Here is a 23,299-nt window from a genome sequence, read left to right on the forward strand (position 1 = left end):
CTACCTTTTCTGCATCCAGTCTCCTGGCCTGTTTTGCTCTCCTCAACTCCACCCTCCATGTCACCACTAATGTCCTCTCTAAAACACAATTCTCTATTTAAAACACTGTAATTACTCCTCATACACTACCACTTGGAAGTCCAAGAGATTTAACATGAAGACCAGGCCTTCTGTGATCCAGTTCCCCATGCCTGCTCCTGCCTTTTGCCAGGCCTGCACTCTCACTTCACATCTCAGCAACACTAAACTCCTGTAGTTCCACAAACACATGTCACCATGCTTGCCTCTCTGCCTTGGCGTGTGCTCTTCTGGATTCTTGAAATGCACTCTCCCTTCTCTACTTATTCTTCAGGCTATGCTTCCCTAACCCTTCATCTTCACCAGCCCCACTGACCAAATTATTAACTCCCTCTTCTGCTCTATTTTTGTTTCTTGTTTATATATATTTTTCATAACATGTGCCATACTATTTGTAAATATGTATATCTCTCTTACCTAATGATGATGTCTGTGATTATAACTTTTCCCAGCTCCTAACATGGTACATGGAGCACTGATGGCGCCAAGGTTAAGAGATTGGCTGCTAACCAAAAGGTTGGCAGTTCGAATCTACCAGCTGCTCACTGGAAACTCCATGGGGCAGTTCTACTCTGTCTTGTAGGGCTGCTATAAGTCGGAATCGACTCGATGGCAATAGGTTTGGTTTTAACATGGTACATAACAGGTACCTAAATACGTCTTTGCTGAACTAGACCACATACCTTTGTAAACTTCCACTTCAGTAAACATGTTACAGTCACCATTTCCAGAATACATTCTAATACTCATGGAGTCTACCCCCTTTATCTTTGTCAATCCAAATTCTATCTACCATTTAAGATTCAGTCAAAATCATTCCTCTTCTTTGAAGCCTTCCCTGACAAAACCAGCCCATAATAATATTTTTTCTCAATTGGGTTCCTAAAGTCCTTAGTATCCATATAGTATAGAGAAGTGGTTATGAGCACAGACCATAAAGACAAATCTCGGTCATTCAAATTACCCTGTTGTAAATCCTTGCATTATTGCTTAAGACCTGTAACCCTGAGCAAGTCACTTAAACCTCTGTGAACCTCAATCCCTGCCTCTGTAAAACTGAAATAACAACAGGGTTTAAATGAGCTATAACACACTTACAACCACGCCTAGAACACAGGAAGTCCTCAGTACACGTTAACTCTCGGAACAGTGTGACTCATTCACTTGTTAATCACATGTTGCCTTTTGACAACTTTCGTATTTTGGCATCGAGCTACTATTCATCCCCTGTATTTTATTTAACTTTTCATATATTTCTATCTAGTTTCCAAAGTTGGACTAAAAGTTCCTTACAGGAAGTTAATGTCACAAAAGTTATTAAGAAAAGAGTGGGGCATGCGCTACCACAGGTGGCTGAAGAAAACAAAGTAAAGTACTACAGTGACACGTGCAAGACCTGAAGTTAAATAACAAAAATGGAAGAACACACTCAGAATTTCACAAACAGAAAGAACTGGAGAAAAAATTCAAGCCTCAAGTTGCAATACTGAGTAGGAACTGACTCGATAGCAATAGGTTTGGTTTTGGTTTTAACATGGTATATAACATTCTATGGGTAAAATACTGAACAATGTGGGAAGCATCAAAAGGAGATGGAAGGAATACACAGTCAGTGTACTAAAAGGAACTGGTAGACATTCAACCATTTCAGGAGGTAGCATATGATCAAGAACCGATGGTACTGAACGACAAAGTCCAAGCTGCAATGAAGGCATTGGCGGAAAACAAGTCTCCAGGAATTGACAGAATACCAAATGAGATGTTTCAACAAACGGACGCAATGCTGCAAGCACTCAAAGAAATTTGGTAGACAGCTACCCCTGGCCAACAGACTGGAAGAGACCTTCCAAAGAAAGGTGATCCAATAGAATGCAGAAATTATTGAACAGTATCATTAATGTCACATGCAAGTAAAATATGCTGAAGATAATAAAAAACTGGTTGCAGCAGTACTTCAACAAACTGACAAACTGCCAAAAATTCAAGCTGGATTCAGAAAAGGACACGGAACAAGGAATCTCATTGCTGATGTCAGAAGGATTTTGACGGAGAGCAGAGAATACTTGAGACATGTTTACCTGTGTTTTATTGACTATGCAAAGGCATTCAACTGTGTGGATTGTAACAAATTATGGATAACATTGAGAAGAATGGGAATTCCAAGAGAAATATCTACATAGAGTACGAGGCAGTTGTTTGAACAGAACAAAGGAATACTGGGTGGTTTAAAATCAGAAAAGGTGTGCATCAGGGTTGTATCCTTTCACTATGCTTATTCAATCTGTATGCTGAGCAAATAATCAGAGAAGCTGGACTATATGAAGAAGAACGCAGCATCAGGATTGGAGGAAGACTCATTAACAACCTGCGATATGCAGATGACACAAACTTGCTTGCTAAAAGTGAAGGGGACTTGAAGCACTTACTGATGAAGATCAAAGACTACAGCCTTCAGTATGGATTGCACCTCAACATAAAGAAAACAAAAATCCTCACAATTGGACCAATAAGCAACATCACGACAAAAAAGACTGAAGTTGTCAAGGATTTCATTTTACTTGGATCCATAATCAATGCCCATGAAAGCTGCGGTCAAGAAATCAAAGGACGCGTTGCATCGGGCAAATCTGCTGCAAAAGACTTCTTTAAGTGTTAAAAATGAAAGATGTCATTTTGAGGACTAAAGTGCACCTGACCCAAGCCATGGTGTTTTCAATTGCTTCACATGCATGTGAAAGCTGGGCAAAAAGTAAGGAAGAACGAAGAAGAATTGATGCATTTGAATTACGGTGTTGGTGGAGAATATTGCATAAACCATGGACTGCCAGAAGAATGAACAAATCTCTCTTGGAAGAAGTACAGTCAAAGTGCTCGTTGGAGGGGAGGAGGGCGAGACTTCATCTCATGTACTTTGGACGCGTTATCAGGAGGGACCAGTTCCCAGAGAAGGACATCATGCTTGGTAAAGTAGAGGGTCAGCAAAAAAAAAGGAAGACCCTCAACTAGATGGACTGACACAGTGGCTACAACAATGGGGTCAAACATAGCAACAATTGTGAGGATGGCTCAGGACAAAGCAGTGTCTTGTTCTGTTATACAAAGGGTCGCTATGAGTCAGAACTGACCTGACGGCACCTGTTGTGAATTTGATAACATAAAGATAGTTCTTAAGAGAGCATAATCATACTCAAGGCAGACTTCTTTATTACCAGTTAAGCTAAACTATTGTTTGGTTTTAAGACTTCAGGGGATATTTTTGGATTAAGGTTTAAAGATTATCTCAGGGTAAGAGTTTCAGGGGTTATTCCACCCTCCATGGCTCCAGAAGGTGAATTGAAACCAATTGTTACTCCTTGGATGGTTACTTACAGGCTTTTAAGACCCCAGACACTAAGAAATGATGAGGAGACAGAACAGAAGAAGCACTAAACACGTTATTAGGTCAAATAACTGGGATGTCCCATGAAACCATGACCCTAAAACTCCAAACCAAAGAATCAAATCCCATGAGGTGTTCGGTTGTACATAAGCAGCCTCAGAAGCTACTCTGTGCATCTATTTATATGTTTCATTGCCATTCAAATGTCCTCTTTGGTAAAATGTCTATTCAAGTCCTTTACTCATTTTATGATTGGGTTATTTGCCTTTTTGTTGTTAAATTGTCCAAGTTTTATATATATTTTGGTATTAGATTCTTATCGGATACATGGTTTCCAAAGATATTCTCCCAGCTGGTAGCTAGTCTTTTCACTTTTTTGGTAAAGTCTTTTGATGAACAAAGTTTTTAATTTTTATGAGGTCCCATTTATTTATTTTTCTTTTACTGTTTCTGCTTTTGTCAATTATATTAGATAATCCAATATTAAACGCTAGGCCCGAGAGCATTGTCCTATATTTTCTTCTGAGAATTTTATGGTATTAGTTTGCACATTTAGGTCCTTAATCCATTTTGAATTTGTTTTTGTGTATGGTATGAGGCATGGATTCTGTCTCATTTTTCTGCATGTGGAAATTCGATTTTTCCAACACCATTCATTGAAGAGACTCTTCTTTCCCCATTGAAAGGACTTAGCACTCTTGTCAAAAATCAGCTGAACACAGACGTGTGGGTGTATTTCTGGACTCTCAATTCTATTCCATTGGTCTATGCGTCTGGTGTTATACCAGTACCAGGCAGTTCTGATTACTATAGCTGTATCCACTTCACCACAAGGTCCCATAGATGTATAGTACGCTTTAAAATCAGGAAGTGTGAGTCTTCCTACTTTGTTGTTCTCTTTCTACATTGCTTTAGCTATTCAAGGTTCTTGCCATTCCATATAAAGTTGAGGGTTGGCTTTTCCAATTCTGTAAAGAAGGCTGTTGGTATTTTATTACTGCACTGTATCTGCAGATCACTTTGGGTAGTACTGACATCCTAGCAATATTAAGTCTCCCAATCCATGAACATGAAACATCCTTACATTTATTTAAGTCTCCTTTAATCTCTTTCAGAAGTGTTTTCTAATTTTCATTGTAGAAGTCTTTTACTTCCCTAGTTAGATTTATTCCTAGGTATTTTATTCCCTTGGATGCTATTGTAACGAGGCTGTAATCTTTACAGAAGCAGATCACCAGGTCTTTTCTCCTGTGGAGCTGCTGCTGAGTTCAAAACGCTGATCTTTGGGTTAGCAGCTGAGCACTTAACCATTGTGCCACCAGGGACTGTTGTTGTTAGGTGCTGTCCAGTTGGTTCCAACTCATAGCAACCCTATGTACAACAGAACGAAGCAGTGCTGGGTCCCACGCCATAACAACAATAGTGGTTATGCTTGAGCCCATTGTTGCAGCCACCGTGTCAATCCATCTTGTTGAGGGTCTTCCTCTTTTTGCTGACCCTCTACACTACCAAGCATGATGTTCTTCTCCAGGGATTGATTCTGCCTGACAACACGTCCAAAGTATGTAAGACGTAGTCTTACCATCCTTGCTTCTAAGGAGCACTCTGGTCGTACATCTTCCAAGACAGATTTGTTTGTTCTTTTGGCAGGCCATGGTATATTCAATACTCTTCACCAACACCACAATTCAAAGGCATCAATTCTTCTCAGTCTTCCTTATTCATTGTCCAGCTTTCACACACATATGAGGTGATTGAAAACATCATGGCTTGGGTCAGCGCACCTTAGGTGACATCTTTGCTCTTCAACACTATGAAGAGGTCTTTTGCAGCAGATTTGCCCAGTGCAATGTGTCTTTTGATTTCTTGACTGCTGCTTTCATGGATGTTGATTGTGGATCCAAGTAAAACGAAACTCTTGACAACTTCAATCTCTTCTCCATTTATCATGATGTTGCTTCCTGGTCCAGTTGTGAGGATTTTTGTTTTCTTTATGTTGAGGTGTAACCCATACTGAAGGCTGCGGTCTTTGATATTCATCAGTAAGTGCTTCAAGTTATCTTCACTTTCAGCAAGCAAGGTTATGACATTTGCTTAATGCAGGTTGTTAATAAGCCTTCTTCCAATCCTGACGCCCTGTTCTTCATATAGTCCAGCTTCTCAGATTATTTGCTCAGCATACAGATTGAACAGTATGGTGAAAGGATACAAACTTGGTGCACACCTTTCCTGACATTAAAAGACACAGTATCCCCTTGTTCTTACTGAACAACTGCCTCTTGATCTGTGTACACGTTCTTCATGAGCACAAGTAAGTGTTCTGGAATCCTCATTCTCCATAATGTTATCTATAATCTGTTACGATCCACACAGTCAAATGCCTTTGCACAGTCAATAAAACACAGGTAAACATCTTTCTGGTATTCTCTGCTTTCAACAAAGATCCATCTGACATCAGCAATAATATCTCTGGTTCCACGTCCTCTTCTGAATCTGGCCTGAATTTCTGGCAGTTCCCTGTCAGTATCCTGCTGCAGCCACTTTTGAAAGATCTTCAGCAAAATTTTACTTGTGTGTGATATTAATGATATTGTTCGATAATTTCTGCATTCAGTTGGATGACCTTTCTTGGGAATAGGTATAAAAATGGGTCTCTTCCAGTCGGTTGGCCACAAAGCTGTCTTCCAAATTTCTTGGCATAGACAAGAGAGCACTTCTAGCGCTGCATCCGTTTGTTGAAACATCTCAATAGATAGTCCGTCAATTTTTGGAGCCTTGTTTTTCGCCAATGCCTTCACTGCAGCTTGGACTCTTCCTTCAGTACCACTGGTTCCTGATCATATGCTACCTCCTGAAATGGTTAAACGTAGACTAGTTCTTTTTAGTATAATGACTCTGTGTATTCCTTCCATCTTCTTTTGACTCTCCCTGCGCTGTTCAATATTTTCTCCATAGAATCCTTCACTATGGCAACTCGAGGCTTGAATTTCTTCTTCAGTTCTTCCAGCTTGAGAAAGGCCGAGTGTGTTCTTCCCTTTTGGTTTTCTATCTCCAGCTCTTTGCAGATGTCATTATACTACTATGCTTTGTCTTCTCGAGTCACCCTTTGAAATCTTCTGTTCAGTTCTTTTACTTCATCATTTCTTCCTTTTGCTTTAGCTACTCAACGTTCAAGAGCAAGTTTCAGAGTGTCTTCTGACATCCATTTTGGTCTTTTCTTTCTTTCCTGTCTTTTTAATGACCTCTTGATTTCTTCACGTATGATGTCCTTGACGTCATTCCACAACTCGTCTGGTTATCAGTCATTAGTATTCAACGTACCAAATATATCCTTGAGACGGTCTTTAAATTCAGGTGAGATATACTCAAGGTCATAGTTTGGCTCTCATTGACTTGTTCTAATTTTCTTCAGTTTTAACTTCAACTTGCAATGAGCAGTTGATGGTCTGTTCCACAGTTTGCCCCTGGCCTTGTTCTGACTGATGATATGGAGCTTTTCCATTGTCTCTTTCCACAGATGTAGTCAATTTGATTCCTGTGTATTCCATCTGTCGGGGTCCATGTGTATAGTCACCGTTTTTATGTTGGTGAAAAAAGGTATTTGCGATGAAGAAGCCGTTGGTCTTGCAAAATTCTATCATGCAATCTCCGGCATCTTTTCTAGCACCAAGGCCATATTTTCCAAGCACGGATCCTTCTTCTTTGTTTCTAACTTTTGCATTCCAATCGCTAGTAATTATCAATGCATCCTGATTGCATGTTCGATGAATTTCAGACTGCAGAAGCTGGTAAAAACTTTCAATTTCTTCTTAGTGGTTGGCCTTAGTGGTTGATGCATAAATTTAAATAACAGTTATATTAACTTGTCTTTCAACCTGGAGGTGCTCATCTTCTGGCAGTATATCAGACAATGTTCCGCCACTATTCATAAGGTTTTCACTGGCTAATTCTTTTCAGAAGTAGACTTCCGGGTCGTTCTTCCTAGTCTGTCTTAGTCTGGAAACTCAGCTGAAACCTGTCCACTATGAGTGATCCTGCTCGTATCTGAATACCAGTGGCATAGCTTCCAGCATCAAAGCAACACGCAAGCCCTCACAGTACGACAAACTGACAGATACATGGAGGAGGAAGACCACCAGGAATTAGTCTCCAACAAATATAAAATCTTAAATTGGTTCCTTAGATGATGTTTTCTTAGGTAATATGAAATAATTTTAATCCTATCCTACACAAAATATAGTTAAGCAGGCATATCTCTGGATGGACTAGATGTGAATCTAATCTTAATCATAATAAAATCACAGACCAAAATAATAGATTTTTAAAGCATCTGCTTTTTTTGCTAACCCATGTCACTGATAGGTCTCTTAGCACAGAAATTGAGCTCAACGTTTTTATCAAGTTAGTGAGTATAAATATTAGATTAGATCAAAATTTAACATCCAACTGAAGTAAAGTATGTCACAGTCAACTTACACGTCTGAACTCCCTTCAGTTTATGCCGAAACAACAAATGAAAGCAAAATTCTTACCTTTCCTTCCTCGAGGTGAAGCAGGAGGACTTTATCCCCCGGCTTATAATCTTTGAGCAGCTCTGCTGACTTCCAGACTTCCTCGGGATCAGGTATCCAAACTCTGGCAAACTTGAAGACAAAATGGAAAAAAATTAAACTAGTAAATCAATGATTTTACAATGATATGTAAAACATACCATGAATTTATAATTAAACAATTTATGCCACAGAAGCTTGGTCAGTATGAAATTTAATTTTTATATTAGTAGAAGAAAAGTATTTTAGTCCCAGAAGCACCATCATGCCTAAATTATATAAAAAGTGTGCTCTGAAGAAATAGGTATAACTAAAGCTTGACTTTGCTTTATATAGTAAATGCTGCCAGAAAATGTCATTTTAGGCAAAAACATACACATTAAATCTATTTTTCCACTGAACATGGAATTTAAGAGACCTGTTGGCAAACATGATTTTGCAGCTCTGGTGTCATGGTTCTGCCAGTATCAGCAGCACAGTCATCTTTTTATAGCAAGGTTTACAATCTGAATTTTTTATTACGGATTTCATCCTGTATGCTACATAGCCTTAGTGAATTCTCAGCTATTCCTCAGGAGTTACTGTGAAGGGGAGAGGGGAGTAACCTGCAACTTTGAACCAGAGCTGTTTTACGTACTAGGCATCTGAAATTTTCCCTAAAGAAAAAGTTCCAATGCTAATAATATAAAAAAAATTTGAAAAAGCGTTGTTAGTATTCTGCCTTCATTATTTTTACAAAGATGAGTGAAAAATGGTACCTATGGCCAGCAATCAGCGTGACTCTTGTAACCTAGAAACCATGAAAGAGGCATGGTAATTATCAGAGGTTCCTAAAGCAGCAAATCTTTAGCCTCAACTGGATACTCTCTGGACTTAAGCCAGATGATTATGTGGTCAATTTTGAAGGAAAAGAACAAAATATATTAATATACATGAATACTTCAAACACTGCACCAAAAAGGTGTTTTATGAGGACACTTTCAGTGTGCACTAGACCTTAATGTCCATTTTCAGGAACAGATCGCATGACACTGGCCAGACCAAACCTGGCCTTGGGCCTGTACTTGTATTCTCATTTCACATGACCTCACCTCTAAGTTTCATTTTTAATAATGACCAGGATTCTAATTTGCTTGGAGCTTTCAGCTTAAGGAACATTTGGATTTGAGTATGTCACATATGGTGCCATTTCCTGATCAGCTGTGATAATGCAGTAGATGTTTTAAGCGCTGGGCATGGGAGGTGGGGCCAATATGGCGGAGTAGTCACACACTTCCGGTAGACCCTCTTACAACAAAGACCCGAAAAAACAAGTGATTCGATTATATATGGCAATCTGGGAGCCCTGAACATCAAAGGCAGAGTTGAGGAACCGGACTGAGTGGCAGGGGCAGGGAAAGACAGTTTGGAAGCAGCAAGGAGTTGCCGGACCTGAGCTGGTGAGAGTCTGAGCCCTTCAGGACTGATCAGCTCGAGGGTGAGCGGTGAGGCAGGCAAGCAGCCGTGCTCCGGAGGCATGTTTTCTGCACCGGGAGAGACCCAGCACCAGAGACTCTACACGGCCACCCAGAACCAATGAGAAGCAGCCCTCCACGAAAGATAAGTACTTGTGCACGGCTTACTACGTGGATCAAAAACACCCCCTCTTAGGGAGAAACCTCTCTCCCATTTACCTCCCCACTCCCTGCTCTGCACTGGGTCCCTGACTGGCTTCAGCAACTGCAGAGTCCCCTGGGCCAGAAGTAGGATCCGCACACGCCAGGAGCCATTCTCCCTGCCTTGGAGAGTGAACAAATCAACAAACAGGAAAAAATAAACTGTCAGCTCCCCTAAGCCAGGAAACTAGGGTAGACACGGCTCCTTTGCCTAGGCACAGCCATAAGGGATACACGGACTTTCAGTGCCCTTCCCCCTACATAGACTTGTGTGGGCCCATCTCAACAGCTTAGGCTCCCATTACTGCAGTACAACAGAGTATATACTGGAACTGGAACTTCAACTGTTTCAGCTGTGAAGTGGTAGGTTCTTGATATCTGACACTGCTGTGCCCATTAAGCAGGCTCTTCACCTACCCACATCAGGGGCCTGAGGACTGGTGGCTCCACCTACACCACCCAGCCACCTGCAAGAGGGGTCCATGAATAAGAGGTGCCCCCCAGTCCTTACAGCCAACAGCATTAGGTGCTCACAGTCTGGCTGCAAAACCCACCCACCTAAGCGCTCTAGGGAACAGGGACATGCCTTCCTCCTGGACACTCAGGGGCGGCTGTCAGCACCCTGCCTTGCTCAGAGTGTGTCACCCCGCTGCAGCCAGATGCCTGTGACTACACCAATCACCCGTGCCTGACTAGGACTGTAAGTGAGAGTCTACACCACACACTTAGTGGCTATCTACCTGGGCACCTGAGCTGAATCCATACACGAGGAGTGGGTGGACTCCGGAGCTCACATACCTAGTAACAGATCTAACCACCTGGTGACAGGACATTAGAGCTTCAAAGGTGCCAATAATCAAACGAGCTCATAGGAACAACCTATTTGGGCATATCAAAACAAAAACATGAAGCTAGGACACAGTAAGCAAACATAAAATGAATAAATATAATAACGTATTGATGGCTCAGAGAAAACAGTCAATATCAAATCACATAAAGAGGCAATCCATGATGGCTTCAGCAAGCTCCCAAAATAAAGAATCTAAAAACCTTCCGAACGAAAAAAATTTCTTGGAATTACTGGAGGCAGAATACAAAAGATTAAACAGACAGAACTCTTCAAGATATTAGGAAGGAAATTAAGCAATTAGGAAGGAAATTAAGCAAAATGAAGAACATGCAAGGAGGAAATTAAAAAGATTAGAGAAGAGCATAATGACAAATTTAACAGACTGCAAGAATCCATAGAGAGACAGCAATCAGAAATCCAGAAGATTAACAATAAAATGTCAGAATTAGACAACTTAATAGAAAGTCATAGGAGCATAATTGAGGCCATGGAAGTCAGAATTAGTGAGATTGAAGATAAAGCACTTGACACCAACTTATTTGAGGAAAAATCAGACGAAAGGATTAAAAAAAAAAGGAAGAAACCCTAGAAATTACGTGGGATTCTATCAAGAGGAATATCCTACGAGTGATTGGAGTATCAGAACGGGGGGGCTAACGGAAAATACAGAGAGAATTGTTGAAGATTTGTTGGGAGAAAACTTCCCTGATATGGCGAAAGATGACAAGGTATCTATCCAAGATGCTCATCGAACCCCACATAAGGTAGATCCCAAAAGAAAGTCACCAAGACATATTATAATCAAACTTGCCAAAACCAAAGATAAAGAGAGAATTTTAAGAGCGGCTAGGGATAGAAAAAAAGTCGCCTACAAAGGAGAGTCAATACGAATAAGCTTGGACTACTCAGCAGAAACCATGCAGGCAAGAAGGCAATGGGATAACATATATAAAGCCTTGAAGGAAAAAAACTGCCAGCCAAGAATTATATATCCAGCAAAACTGTCTCTCAAATATGATGGTGAAATTAGGGCATCTCCAGATAAACAGGAAGTTTAGGGAATTTGCAAAAACCAAACCAAAATTATAGGACATACTAAAGGGAGTCCTCCGGTTAGAAAATCAGTAACATCAGATAACAACCCAAGACTAGAACACAGGACAAAGCAACTAGATATCAACCCAGATAGGGAAGTCACAAAAGCAAATCAAAGCTAAAACACTGAAAATAGGGAAACAGATGTCAATATGTAAAAGATGACAACACTAAAACAAAAAAGAGGGACTTAAAAAACATAGACTAGATTTTTCATATGGAGAGGAAATCAAGGCAATATAAAGAAATAAAGGACTGGTATAAACTTGGAAAAATAGAGGTAAATATTAAAGTAACCACAAAGGAAACTAACAATCCTACAAGTCAAGACAAAAAACTATAAAAATGTAAAGACTCAGCAAACACAAAATCAACTACAATGAAAAAGATGAAAAGAAAATACATAAAGAAAAATGACTCGGCACAGAAAATTAAGTGGAACAAAGAAACTGTGAACAACACACAAAAAAGTCATCAAAATGACAGTATTAAACTCATACCTATCAATAATTACACTGAATGTAAATGGACTAAATGCACCAATAAAGAGACAGAGAGTGGCAGAATGGATTAAAAAACACGATCCATCTACATGTTGCCTACAAAAGACACACCTTAACAAACAAACTAAAACTCAAAGCATGGAAAAAAATATATCAAGCAAACAACACTCAAAAAGAGCAGGAGTGGCAATATTAATCTCTGACAAAATAGACTTTAAAGTAAAATCCACCACAAAGGATAAGGAAGGACACTATATAATGATTAAAGGGACAATACACCAAGACATAACCCTAATAAATATTGATGCACCCAACGACAGGGCTCCAAAATACATAAAACAAACTCTAACAGCACTGAAAAGGGAGAGAGACAGCTCCACTATAGTAGTAGGTAACTTCAACACACCACTTTCAGTGAAGGACAGAACATCCAGAAAGAAGCTCAACAAAGACACGGAAGAGCTAAATGCTACAATCAACCAACTTGATCTCACAGACATATACCGAACACTCCATGCAACAGTAGCCAAGTATACTTTCTTTTCCAACGCACATGGAACATTCTCCAGAATAGACCACATATTAGGCCCTAAAGCAAGCCTTAACAAAATCCAAAGCATCGAAATATTACAAACCATCTTTTCTGACCATAAAGCCATTAAAGTAGAAATCAACAACAGAAAAAGCAAAGAAAAAAAATCAAACACATGGAAACTGAACAACACCTTGCTCAAAAATTACTGGGTTATAGAAGAAATTAAGGATGGAATAAAGAAATTCATAGAATCAAACGAGAACGAAAACACATCCTACCAGAACCTTTGGGGCACAGCAAAAGCAGTGCTCAGAGGTCAGTTTACAGCAATAAATGTACACATCCCAAAAGAAGAAAGGGCCATAATCAAAACATTAACCCTACACCTGTAGAAAGAGAGCAGCTAAGCACTGGGCATGAAGAAGTTCTGGAGGGTACAAACATGTAACAAGGCCTTCCCAAGCAAAAGAGAAATGTATATGCTCTGGGGATAGATTCAAAATGGAAGAGAGCAGAAAGAAAGAGCAGATGAAGGAAAGCAGAGCGATCTGAGATTTAAGAGAATTTAAATTAAATGTATTTCCTGTAAGAAAAACATTTCAGCATGCCACTGTCCTGGATACTATGTTAACCTCTTTACTGACAAAGATTTTAAAGACTTCATATTGAGAAGGAGCTGTGGTATAGTCCAGTAATTTCCAAACTACTGGATTTCATGGCTGGTAAAATTAAAAAAAAAAAAAAGTTTGGGGACTGACATAGGGTTATCAATTTTTTGTTTTCCCAAGCAGGGAGATTATAAAACCAATAACTACTATCTAATATCTGCATCATTTTATAAAATAAAGGACACTGTAACACTAAAAGAGTAGGAAAATTTGCCATTACAGTAACATCCAAATCCCTTTACCATGGTGTACGAGGGCCTTCCTGATCTGTCTCTCTTCCTACATTCTTGCTCAGGCCACACAGGCCCTTAACTTCAGTGCTTCAGGAACACAAGCTTGTTCTGTCCCAGAGTCTCTGCATCTCCTCTTCCGTCTGCCTGCAATGTGCTTTTCCCAGATCTTCCTACACCTGCCTCCTTCACATTAGATTTTAGTTACAATATAACCTCTTCAGAGAAGCCCATATACCACCAGCCCTTCTCTATTTTATTTTCTTCAGAGCTCTTATTACTATCTGAAATTACTTATTATTATGTTATTGCTTGTTTACTTACTTATCATCTCTCTTTCCTCATTAGAATATAAGCTCCTGGTCTGTCTTGTTCACCACTATGTCCAATGCCTAGAACAGTACCTGGCACATAGTTGGCACATGGTATTTGCTAAAAGAATCTCAGAATAAAAGGTATTCCCTTAAATTGAATAAAAGTACTGTGGTGAAAAATGCATGCATTGCTTTACTTTTCTCTTATTATCACGACTCATGAAAGGTTTTTGTCTGAAACATTCACAGGGGAAAGAGTGCTGCACTAGGTTATGGGCTCTAATCCAGGGCTACCACAATGGCTTCCGTCTTCATTTCAGGTGTCTGTAAAATGGGGATGACAGCAATATTCATCTAGTCAACCTCAAGACGTTATGTACGTAGAGACATCATGGACAGCATAAAACGATACGTAAGTACAAGGTGGGATTGTTACCGAGTGTTTTTTCTATAAGAAGTGGTTCCCAGTTTCATACATCAAATATGTTACTGAAATTTGTTTAAAACTTTTTCCCCAAGCATACAGTCCATAAAGTGAATAATACCCGTATACACTACTCAAATCTTACTCATTCAAGAAACACTTCTATTTACCAGTTGTTCTCACTCTGAAGCTCACTTTTAAAAGCCAGTATTTTTGTAACTTTCTCTGGAAGGATTTACAGCCCTGGCTGATGACAACACAAGAAGCAAAATGGGTCCAAGTGAGTCTGTGAGAAGCACAACTGACCTGCGCCTCAACAGGAGGAGGCTTTAAACTAAATCTAGAAGGAAGCTCCTTTGTGTTGTGTCAGTAGCAAACTCCATTTCAAATTTCCACAAGTATTTTGGAAACAGCAAATGAGTAGGTACTTTGCCAGAGGCTAGATTTCCAAGAGCGAAGTGTTAACAGCACTTACAGATTACTGGAGGGAGGCTAAGGCCCTCATGCTCACCAGAGGTAAGATACTTAAATGTCATCCTCATAACCAACTTTCCTTATACCTTACCTCTATCTCTTGGGAAAGTATCCAAGGAAAAATAGGTCAGAAACCACTCTATTATTACCACTGTCTCTTTGTGGTTTTTTCCATCTTAACCTATGAGATCAGTGCCTTTGCAGGAATAACCATACCCAAACTGGGTCAATCTAGGGGTATATACCTTAGGTGCTGAATCTGAGGGGAATCTCAACCCGACAATGCCCTTTCCTATTGCCTCTGTCACTTCCAATCCTACCTTCCACTCTTCCCCCGGGCCCTAATGCAAATACACAGGCAGCCCTGGGGAATAGGATTAAACTTGTCCAGTCATATCCAGTGTGAAGACTGTGGGAAGAAGGCACAACGAAAAGGCCACAAGATCACATGAGAAACCTGGCAATGGGAGACAGCAGGGTCAGGAAGGAATCAGAAAACATGTCTGCTCTGCTCAGGAAGATGATGGAGGCCAGATGGAAGAGGAGAGGTGGACACGCGCCCTTAAAATCTGCTCAGGGGCTTCAGAGTGAAATAGAAGCAGTTAGCAAAATATACCCTAGCCACAGTGAATCAGACTGGACATAGCCTCCAGCAGGGAAAGGAAGGAACCAATGCCTTGTAACTCAGCTCTATCATAATTAGCTAATAAAGGCACATGCTTTCCTGCAGTGGAGCCCTGGTGGCACAGTGGTTAAGAGCTCAGGTTGTCATCTAAAAGGTCGGCAGTTCGAATCCACCAGCCGCTCCTTGGGAACGCTATGGGGCAGTTGTACTCTACCCGACAGGGTGGCTATGAGTCGGAATCGACTTGACAGCAACAGGGTTTGTTTTACGGGTTTTCCTGCAGTGCTCCCATTTTCTCCTTTCCACTCACACTACTCTAGTCTTAGTCCCTTGTTATCTTGTCAGAGTTCCTCAAGTATATAGCTTGTTCTACCTCAGACTTCATTTCAGTTATTTATGGCTCTATCTAAGGAGTCCTGGTGGTGCAAGGGTTAAGCACGCGGCTGTTGACCAAAAGGTTGGCAGTTTGAACCCCCCAGCAGCTGTGCGGTAGAAAGACCCGGCAATTCGCTTCCGTAAAGATTATAGCCTAGAAAAACCGTATGGGGCAGTTTTACTCTGTCACACGGGGTTGCTATGAGTCAGAATCAACTCGATGGCACACAACAACAACACGGCTCTATCTACTTCCCCCACTAGACCATACACTCCATAAGCCATCTCTGAAGCCCCACTAAGGTCGGCCATGTTCCTTGCCCACAGTACATATGTGTTGATTTTATTTAAGACAGAGGTAGGTCAAGGGAAGCAAAAGAGATGGGAGAATCTGGATGAGAGGTGGTAAAGACTAACTTCACTGGCCTAGCTGAGGATGTTCCCGGGAGCCACACCAGTGCTTAGGGACACCAATCAGGGCTGAGATCAGGTATGAGTCAGAGACTTGGAGAAGAGAGATTCATGAAGTAACAGGCAAAGGAATAGTAAATATTAATGTAGGAACCGGTAGGAGAAGGAAAAAGAAAGATTTCAGAGCTGAGGATACTGTGATTAAAGAAAAAAAACTGTAGGATATGAAGAAAGGAGAAAAAAGCTCAAACTAGATCCAATTAAAAATGTAAACACACATCGAAGACCTGTGACAATTCAAAGGAACCACCTAATTAGAAATGAGAATAAGAACAAAATAGAGATTGGCTAAATTTTGTGGCAACAGTTAAAACCTGATAAAATAATGCTAGCACAGATTTAAGTTGCATAATAGCTTGCATGGAAAATAAAAACCATCTGTCCTTCCACAATACAATTTACTGAAGTCTGCTTGGCAGTGATGAGGCAATTCGGACAGAGGCTAACGGAAGAGCACTGGGAAGGTGGGTCTGGGGGACATGCTTGCTCTGGTACTTGCCAAGAGAGGCACCAACCCGTGCTGGCTTGGCCCAATCACAGCCCATGTAGCAGCTTGGCGATTACAGCTCTCTCTACATGCTTAAGGAGGCAGCAGTCACATTCTTTTTGTATCTTACCACACTGACAGCACTCAAGAGGCCCTCCAATAATGCAGATGACTCACTGGAGGTTTCGCTAACTTGTATTTTGTCAGTCAAGGTAACCCTGAGCTGTAGGCACCACAAGCACTTGTTTCTGATGCCTTAGACACTCTGGAACAAGACTGACCAGCCTCCAAATCCCAAAAAGTCTGACTCATGTGATTCTCTCTCCTCCTTCCAAACCCCCAACCACACTGTCTGCATTTCATATGGTATGTGCACACATCTTCCCTACATGCCATCTTAAGTCACAAGCAGCTCAGCCACATGGAACGGCTTGGTGCATTTTTTGATATCCCATTGTGAATGTTTGCAAAAATAAATGCTTCATGTGACAACTTAAACAAGCCTATTATAAAAACCATGTATTCTGGGCTATGAACTGAAGAAGAGAAATTCTAAATTGTCATCAATATCCACCCTCCCCCGAACCCTGACGTTAACATTGATACTCCATCTGGTTGCTAAGTAATTCATATAACCCTTATGGAACTTTTTGGTGAAAGAAATTTAGGAACTACTACTCTAAAAGCACATAATGGGCTTTTCAGAGTAAAGGCAACAAAATTTTTTTTTGACATTTTATTTTACTATTATTTTTATTGTTGTAATTAAATGAAGTTTACATTTCAAGTTAGTCTCCCATACAAAACTTTTTACATACATTGTTATGAGACCCTAATTGCTCACCCCACTCTGCGACAGCACACTCCTCCTTTCCACCGATTCTCCATGACCATTCAACCAGCTCCTAACTCACTCTGCTTTCCCATCTCACCCCTGGCCAGAAGCTACCCTTTGGTCTCTTGTATCTACTTGACTAAGAGGCACGATCTTCATGAGTATCACTTTATGTCCCACAGTCCAGTCCAATCCCTGTCTAAAGAGTTGGCCTTGGAAACTGTTTTAGTTCTGGGCTGACAGAGAGTCCAGGGGCCATGCTTTCCAGGGCTCCTCCAGTCTCAGCCAGACCATTAAGTCTGGTCTTCTTACTAGAATTTGAGTTCTGCACCTCATCCTTCTACTGCTCCATCAGGGAACCTCTGTTGTGTTCCCTGTCAGGACGGTCACTGGTGGTAGCCAGGCACCATCTACTTCTTCTGGTCTCAGGCTGATGAAGTCTTTGGTTTATGTGGCCCATTCTGTCTCTTGGGCTAACACTTTCCTTGTGTCTTTGGTGTTCTTCGTTCTCCTCTACTCCAAGTGGTTGGGATCAATTGATGCATCTTAGATGGCCGCTTGCAAGCTTTTAAGACCCCAGATGCCACTCACCAAAGTAGGATGCAGAACATTTTCTTAATAAGCTTTGTTATGCCAATTGACCTAGATGTCCCCTGAAAGCATGGTCCACAGACACCCCATCCCTGCTACTCTGTCTCTCAAAGTATTTGATTATATTCAGGAAACTTCTTAGCTTTGGTTTAGTCCAGTTGTGCTGACTTCCCCTGTAGTGTGTGCTGTCATTCCCTTCACCTAAGATGATTCTTATCCACTATCTAGGTAGTGAATAACCCTCACCCTCCCTCCCCACCCCCATAACCATCAAAGAATGCTTTCTTCTGTGTTTAAACCTTTTCTTGAGTTCTTATAATAGTGGTCTTACACAGAAACAAAAATTTTTAAAGGAACTAGGAAACCTAGAAAGTTTTCACTTGTAGTATTGAACATTTTATTTTTAAAATTTATTATTAAATATGCCATACATATAAGAGAATATATATACACACATGTATGCACATAATAAATATTTGTTGAATGAAAGAATGATATAATGAACTCCCGCATACTTACCACGTAGTTCTGGAAATAAAACACAACTATACTGGTGGATATACTGCAATGGAATACATTCTTAAGATTTTCATTCCCCTACCCTCACCCCATTTTCACTACTATTCTCCAATTACAGCAAACTATGGGTTTGCTGTACTCTATAAACACACCACACTGCCCCACACTTTCATGGCTTTGCTTTAGCTATTTCCTCTCTCTGGAACACCATGCCTCTCATTTTTCAGGAGCAGACTCCTATTTTTCCTTCACATTTGTGTTAAAGGGTCAGCTTCATTAAGACTTCTCGTCATCATTTGGCACTCCATTGTCAATGCCCCCATTACCTCAGTCAATCCTCTGTGAGAATCCTTATCCCACTAAATTATGACTTTGTGTATCTACATCCATCTGGAGACTGTGAGCTCCTTGAAGGAAAAGCTGTCTTCTTCTTTGTCTCTTCGGTACTTAATACAGGGCCTGCCCGTAACAGTTCCTCAATAAACTTTTGTTATATGACTGTTCTTGGCCTCAAACATTTTACTCCAGGAGGGTGGATAATGAATTGTTAGTCTTGCCAAACTACGGTTTGATAAGAGACTCTCAGAATCTTCTGAAAAGCTCTACATTTCCACACACACCAAAAAATTCAGGTGGCATTAGATGAGTCAAGTAGGAAATCCAGGTGTCACAGAAGGAAGAAGGATCAGGACTGTAGAAAGTGGAGAAGCAGTGAAACATTAGCCTCCTCCCATTCCATACACACCCAAACCCATACTTCCAGATAACTAATAATTAATGTGTTTAGAGTAGGAGCTACCCTGCATCTCCAAACCACAGATTCAGCTCCATGCACCCTCAACTCCCAACACTACCACAAATTCCTCACTTAGAAGGCAAAGTACTGTAACCACCACCTCCACTAGGCATGTCCTGGAGCAGCAAAGTGGGGAGTAGATGGATAGAAGGGTAAGCCAGACGGCCTAGAACAGGGTACGGGGTCACACTAACATAGATGAAAAGCGAAAAGAAAGAAGTGGAGGCACTGACACATGCATTCTGGGTAGGGATTGACGTGAAGAGCACAGTGTCCCATGCACCCCCACAGCTTTACAGCAATGCTGCTGATGAGCTAAACAAGCAACCCGCTCCTCATGGGACTTACCAACACAGTAAGAATGAGTGCTGAATTTACTGGCACCTTCTGTGTGCCTGTAGTAATTTGCATGTATAATTTCACTTAATCATCCCAATAATCCTCTTATTAACCCATTTCAAAAGATAGCGAGGCCTAGACGGTAAAAATCGTGGAGCCATGGTTCAAGTTGATGTCTATTCTAAAAGCCACACACTCTTTCCACTCCATCATGCTTTACCCCTTTAAATACAGTAGACTTCATTATGAAGAAACTACCCCCCACCACACACACACCCCAAAATTTTTCCTCTTGGTATCACATGGAAACAACTAGTGAACTGGTCCATGTCATCAGGTGAGACTTAGAATATCTCCTGTAAGACAATGTGCCACAGTCACACCCATCAGTCTGGCATCCCACCTGCAGTATTCAAATCGGCTCCAACCACACAATAAGGCTCTGCCAAAAATGAGTTGAAAGAATAACAGCTAAAACCAATCTGAGGATTCCAAGGGCTAAAATTTTAATAAATTAATAATTCCAGGTTCATGAACTTCTAAAAATGAACAAAATGACAGGGTTGATTTATGATTTTTAATTTTTTATAACTCTTAAAGTTACCTTGCTTGTACTATGAAATGTGCATAGTTCAAAGGTAAATCAAGTTCTAGGCAGCTTCTAGCAGGCACTGAAATCATTTTAAATTTATGAAGAAAACATGAACTTGAAAATTAACAACTATGTTTTATCACCTTCAAGTAGCAAAAAACAAATAATTCTATTTTTCCAAAATTTTATGTGAGATTGCAAAGCTTTGGAATGAATATTTTTAGATACTGCAGCTCTTTAATATTCCTGTAAAGATTTTTGGAACTAGGTCTCATTTTATACGAATAGTTTTAATATGCACATCAAGAAAAATGACTATTTCTGTCTACAATTAGCTGGTGATATTTGAGGATAAACTACAAAATTCTAAATAAGTAAAATAATCAAAGGTAAAATAGAATCACCAAAAAAGAAAGGAACTGTGTTACTGATCATCTTTGTTGCAAGGCTTTGTTCGATTAGGATGAAGAAAACTCCTAAGTTTCCTTTACTTAATTCTTAACAATAGGTTTTATAACTGTTATTATTAAAGAAGTCCTTCATTCAACAAAACAGTCTAAGAGAGGTTGAATAACTTGCCCCAAAGTCACTCAGCTAATAAATGGCAGAGGCAAGATTCAAACCAAGGCCAGTCTCTGACTTTCAAAATGTTTTAGGATGTACAAGAAAGAGTAAGACAAGCACAATTCCAGTGAATCACTTTCTTTAGATTGTGACCAAAGTTGCCCAATTAAGCAAAACAACTCACATTTTCAATACTTGCTCTCAACTTAGAGAAAAATATAAAAAGGGATTCATGTTAAATATGTATCAGAAAAAAAAAACCAAACTCGTTGCCCTCGAGTTGATCTCGACTCACAGGCCTCTCTGTTTATAGATGTCTTCTCCCCACAGAGAGTATCTGTCACACTGATAAGTGATTTAGTGTGAAGTAAATCATGCGAAATAAGTTATGGGAATTTTTTTTATCTTAAATAAAATGTTTCAACATACTAAAATTTGAAGGAATCAGAGAATTAAGCATCAAACAACATATACATTTTATGAGACAACATAGATAAGCTGCCAGTTATGGACTGAATTGTGTCCCCGAAAAATATATGGCAACCTGGCTAGGGCGTGATTCTCAGTATTATATAATTATTTTCCACTGCGTGATCTAATGTAATTATCTTCCATTTTGTGATCTGATGTAATTATCCTGTGTGCTGTAAATCCTAACCTCTATGATGTTAATGAGGTAGGATACACTATAGAGGATTAGGCTGTGTCTTGAATCAATTTCTTTTGAGTTATAAAAAAGATTAAACAAGCAAGCAGAGATCAGAGGACCTCCTACAACCGAGAAAGAAAAGCTGGGAGTGAAGCATGCCCTTTGAACCCAGGGTCCCTGCGCTAAGAACCTACTAGACCCAGGGGAAGACTGATGCCAAGGCACATACAGATTTCCAATGAATGCCAGGATCACCAATGTTGAAAGGAGACAAGGACCTTCCCCCAGAGCCAACAGAGAAAGAAAGCCTTTGCCTAGAGCTGGCACCCTGAATTCTGACTTCTAGCCTCCTAAACTGTGAGAGAATAAACTTCTGTTTCTTAAAGCCATCCACTTCTGGTATTGCTGTTATAGCGGCACTAGATAACTAGGACAGTGGCCAAAATAGTGGCTGGCAAAAAAAGGCAGGCTTGCTTGAAACCTATAAAAAGCTAGTACCGGGTTCCGGCAAGATGGCGCTCTAGGGAGAAGCACCACGCCATCCCTCCACAGCAAAGATCCGAAAAACTAAGCCAAACAGAGAATGCAACAATCCTGAAACCCTAGAACATCAAATGAAGAGATAAAGAACTCAGTCGAGCACCAAATGGAGTGAGAATACTGAAAGAGAACGGAGAGCGAGGAGAGATTCATGCAGAGGTCCCCTATCAGCTAACACAGCGCGGATCCACCATCTTGGACTCCTATCGGAGACCAGCGAATGGGGTTACGAGAAAGCAGCCTCACGGAGCATCCAGTGGGAGACAAAACAGCCGGTAATCTGCAGTGTGCACTTTCCCACCCCTCACCCCTCTTCGCCCCGGCTCGGGCTCCTCTGCTTCCCACGGCCACAGTCTCTTGACTGGGAAGCGCCGGCTGCTTGGATTTCACACACCCAAGCAGGTGGCTCTCTGGGTGCCATTTGTTGGCTGCTAGTGTTGGGTTTTTTTTTCTGCTTCTTTTGATTTCTCACTTGCCTCTCGCCGCCTCCCCCTCCTTTTGCTAGAGTGCCTGGCTCCGAGCGCCATCTTTGCTTCTTCCTGCGGGGCTGCAGGGCTCCATTCGATTGTGCAGCTGCTTCCTGGTCTGGGCTGCCGCACTGGTGGGATCCCGGGGCTTTTGTTCGTTTGTTCCTCTGCTTCCCGCGGCCACGGTCTCTTGAGCGGGAGGCGCCGGCTGGTTGGATTCCACACACCCAAGTGGGCAACTCTCTGGGTGCCATTTGTTGGCTGCTAGTGTTGCTTTTTTTTTCTGCTTCTTTTGATTTCTCACTTGCCTCTCACCACCTCCCCCTCCTTTCACTCAAGTGCCTGGCTCCGTGTGCCACCTTTGCTTCTTCCTGAGGGGCTCCAGAGCGCAGCCAATTTGTGATATACGCTTTCCCACTCTCCACCCTTCTTCACCCACACTCGGCCTCCTCTGCTTCCCACAGACACAGTCTCTTGTCCAGAAACACCAGCCCACACTGGCTGGCTCTCTGAGTGCCATTTGTTGGCTGCTGGTGTTGCTTTTTTTTTTTTCTGCTTCTTTGGGTTGTTGCTTGCCTCTCGCCGCCTCCCCCTCCTTTTGCTCGAGTGCCTGGCTCCGTGCACCATCTTTGCTTTTTCCTGAGGGGCTGCGGAGCTCCATTCGAGTGTGGAGCTGCTTCCCGGTCTGGGCTAC

At 41.1% G+C, this 23,299-nt stretch overlaps 1 protein-coding gene across 7 annotated transcripts in view; it reads right to left on the reverse strand.

Moving 5' to 3' along the window:
* Positions 1-23,299, reverse strand: part of MYO5A (myosin VA) — a 272,641-nt gene that overhangs the window by 162,209 nt on the left and 87,133 nt on the right. For all 7 annotated transcript variants that reach the window (XM_023732489.1, XM_023732490.1, XM_023732488.1 and 4 more), the window contains exon 2: positions 7,990-8,100. In XM_023732489.1, the coding sequence (XP_023588257.1) occupies positions 7,990-8,100 (111 nt within the window). The remainder of the gene's footprint in view (positions 1-7,989; positions 8,101-23,299) is intronic.

This window comes from Trichechus manatus, unplaced genomic scaffold, assembly GCF_000243295.1.
Source record: "Trichechus manatus latirostris isolate Lorelei unplaced genomic scaffold, TriManLat1.0 scaffold00052, whole genome shotgun sequence".
Taxonomy (NCBI): Eukaryota; Metazoa; Chordata; class Mammalia; order Sirenia; family Trichechidae; genus Trichechus; species Trichechus manatus.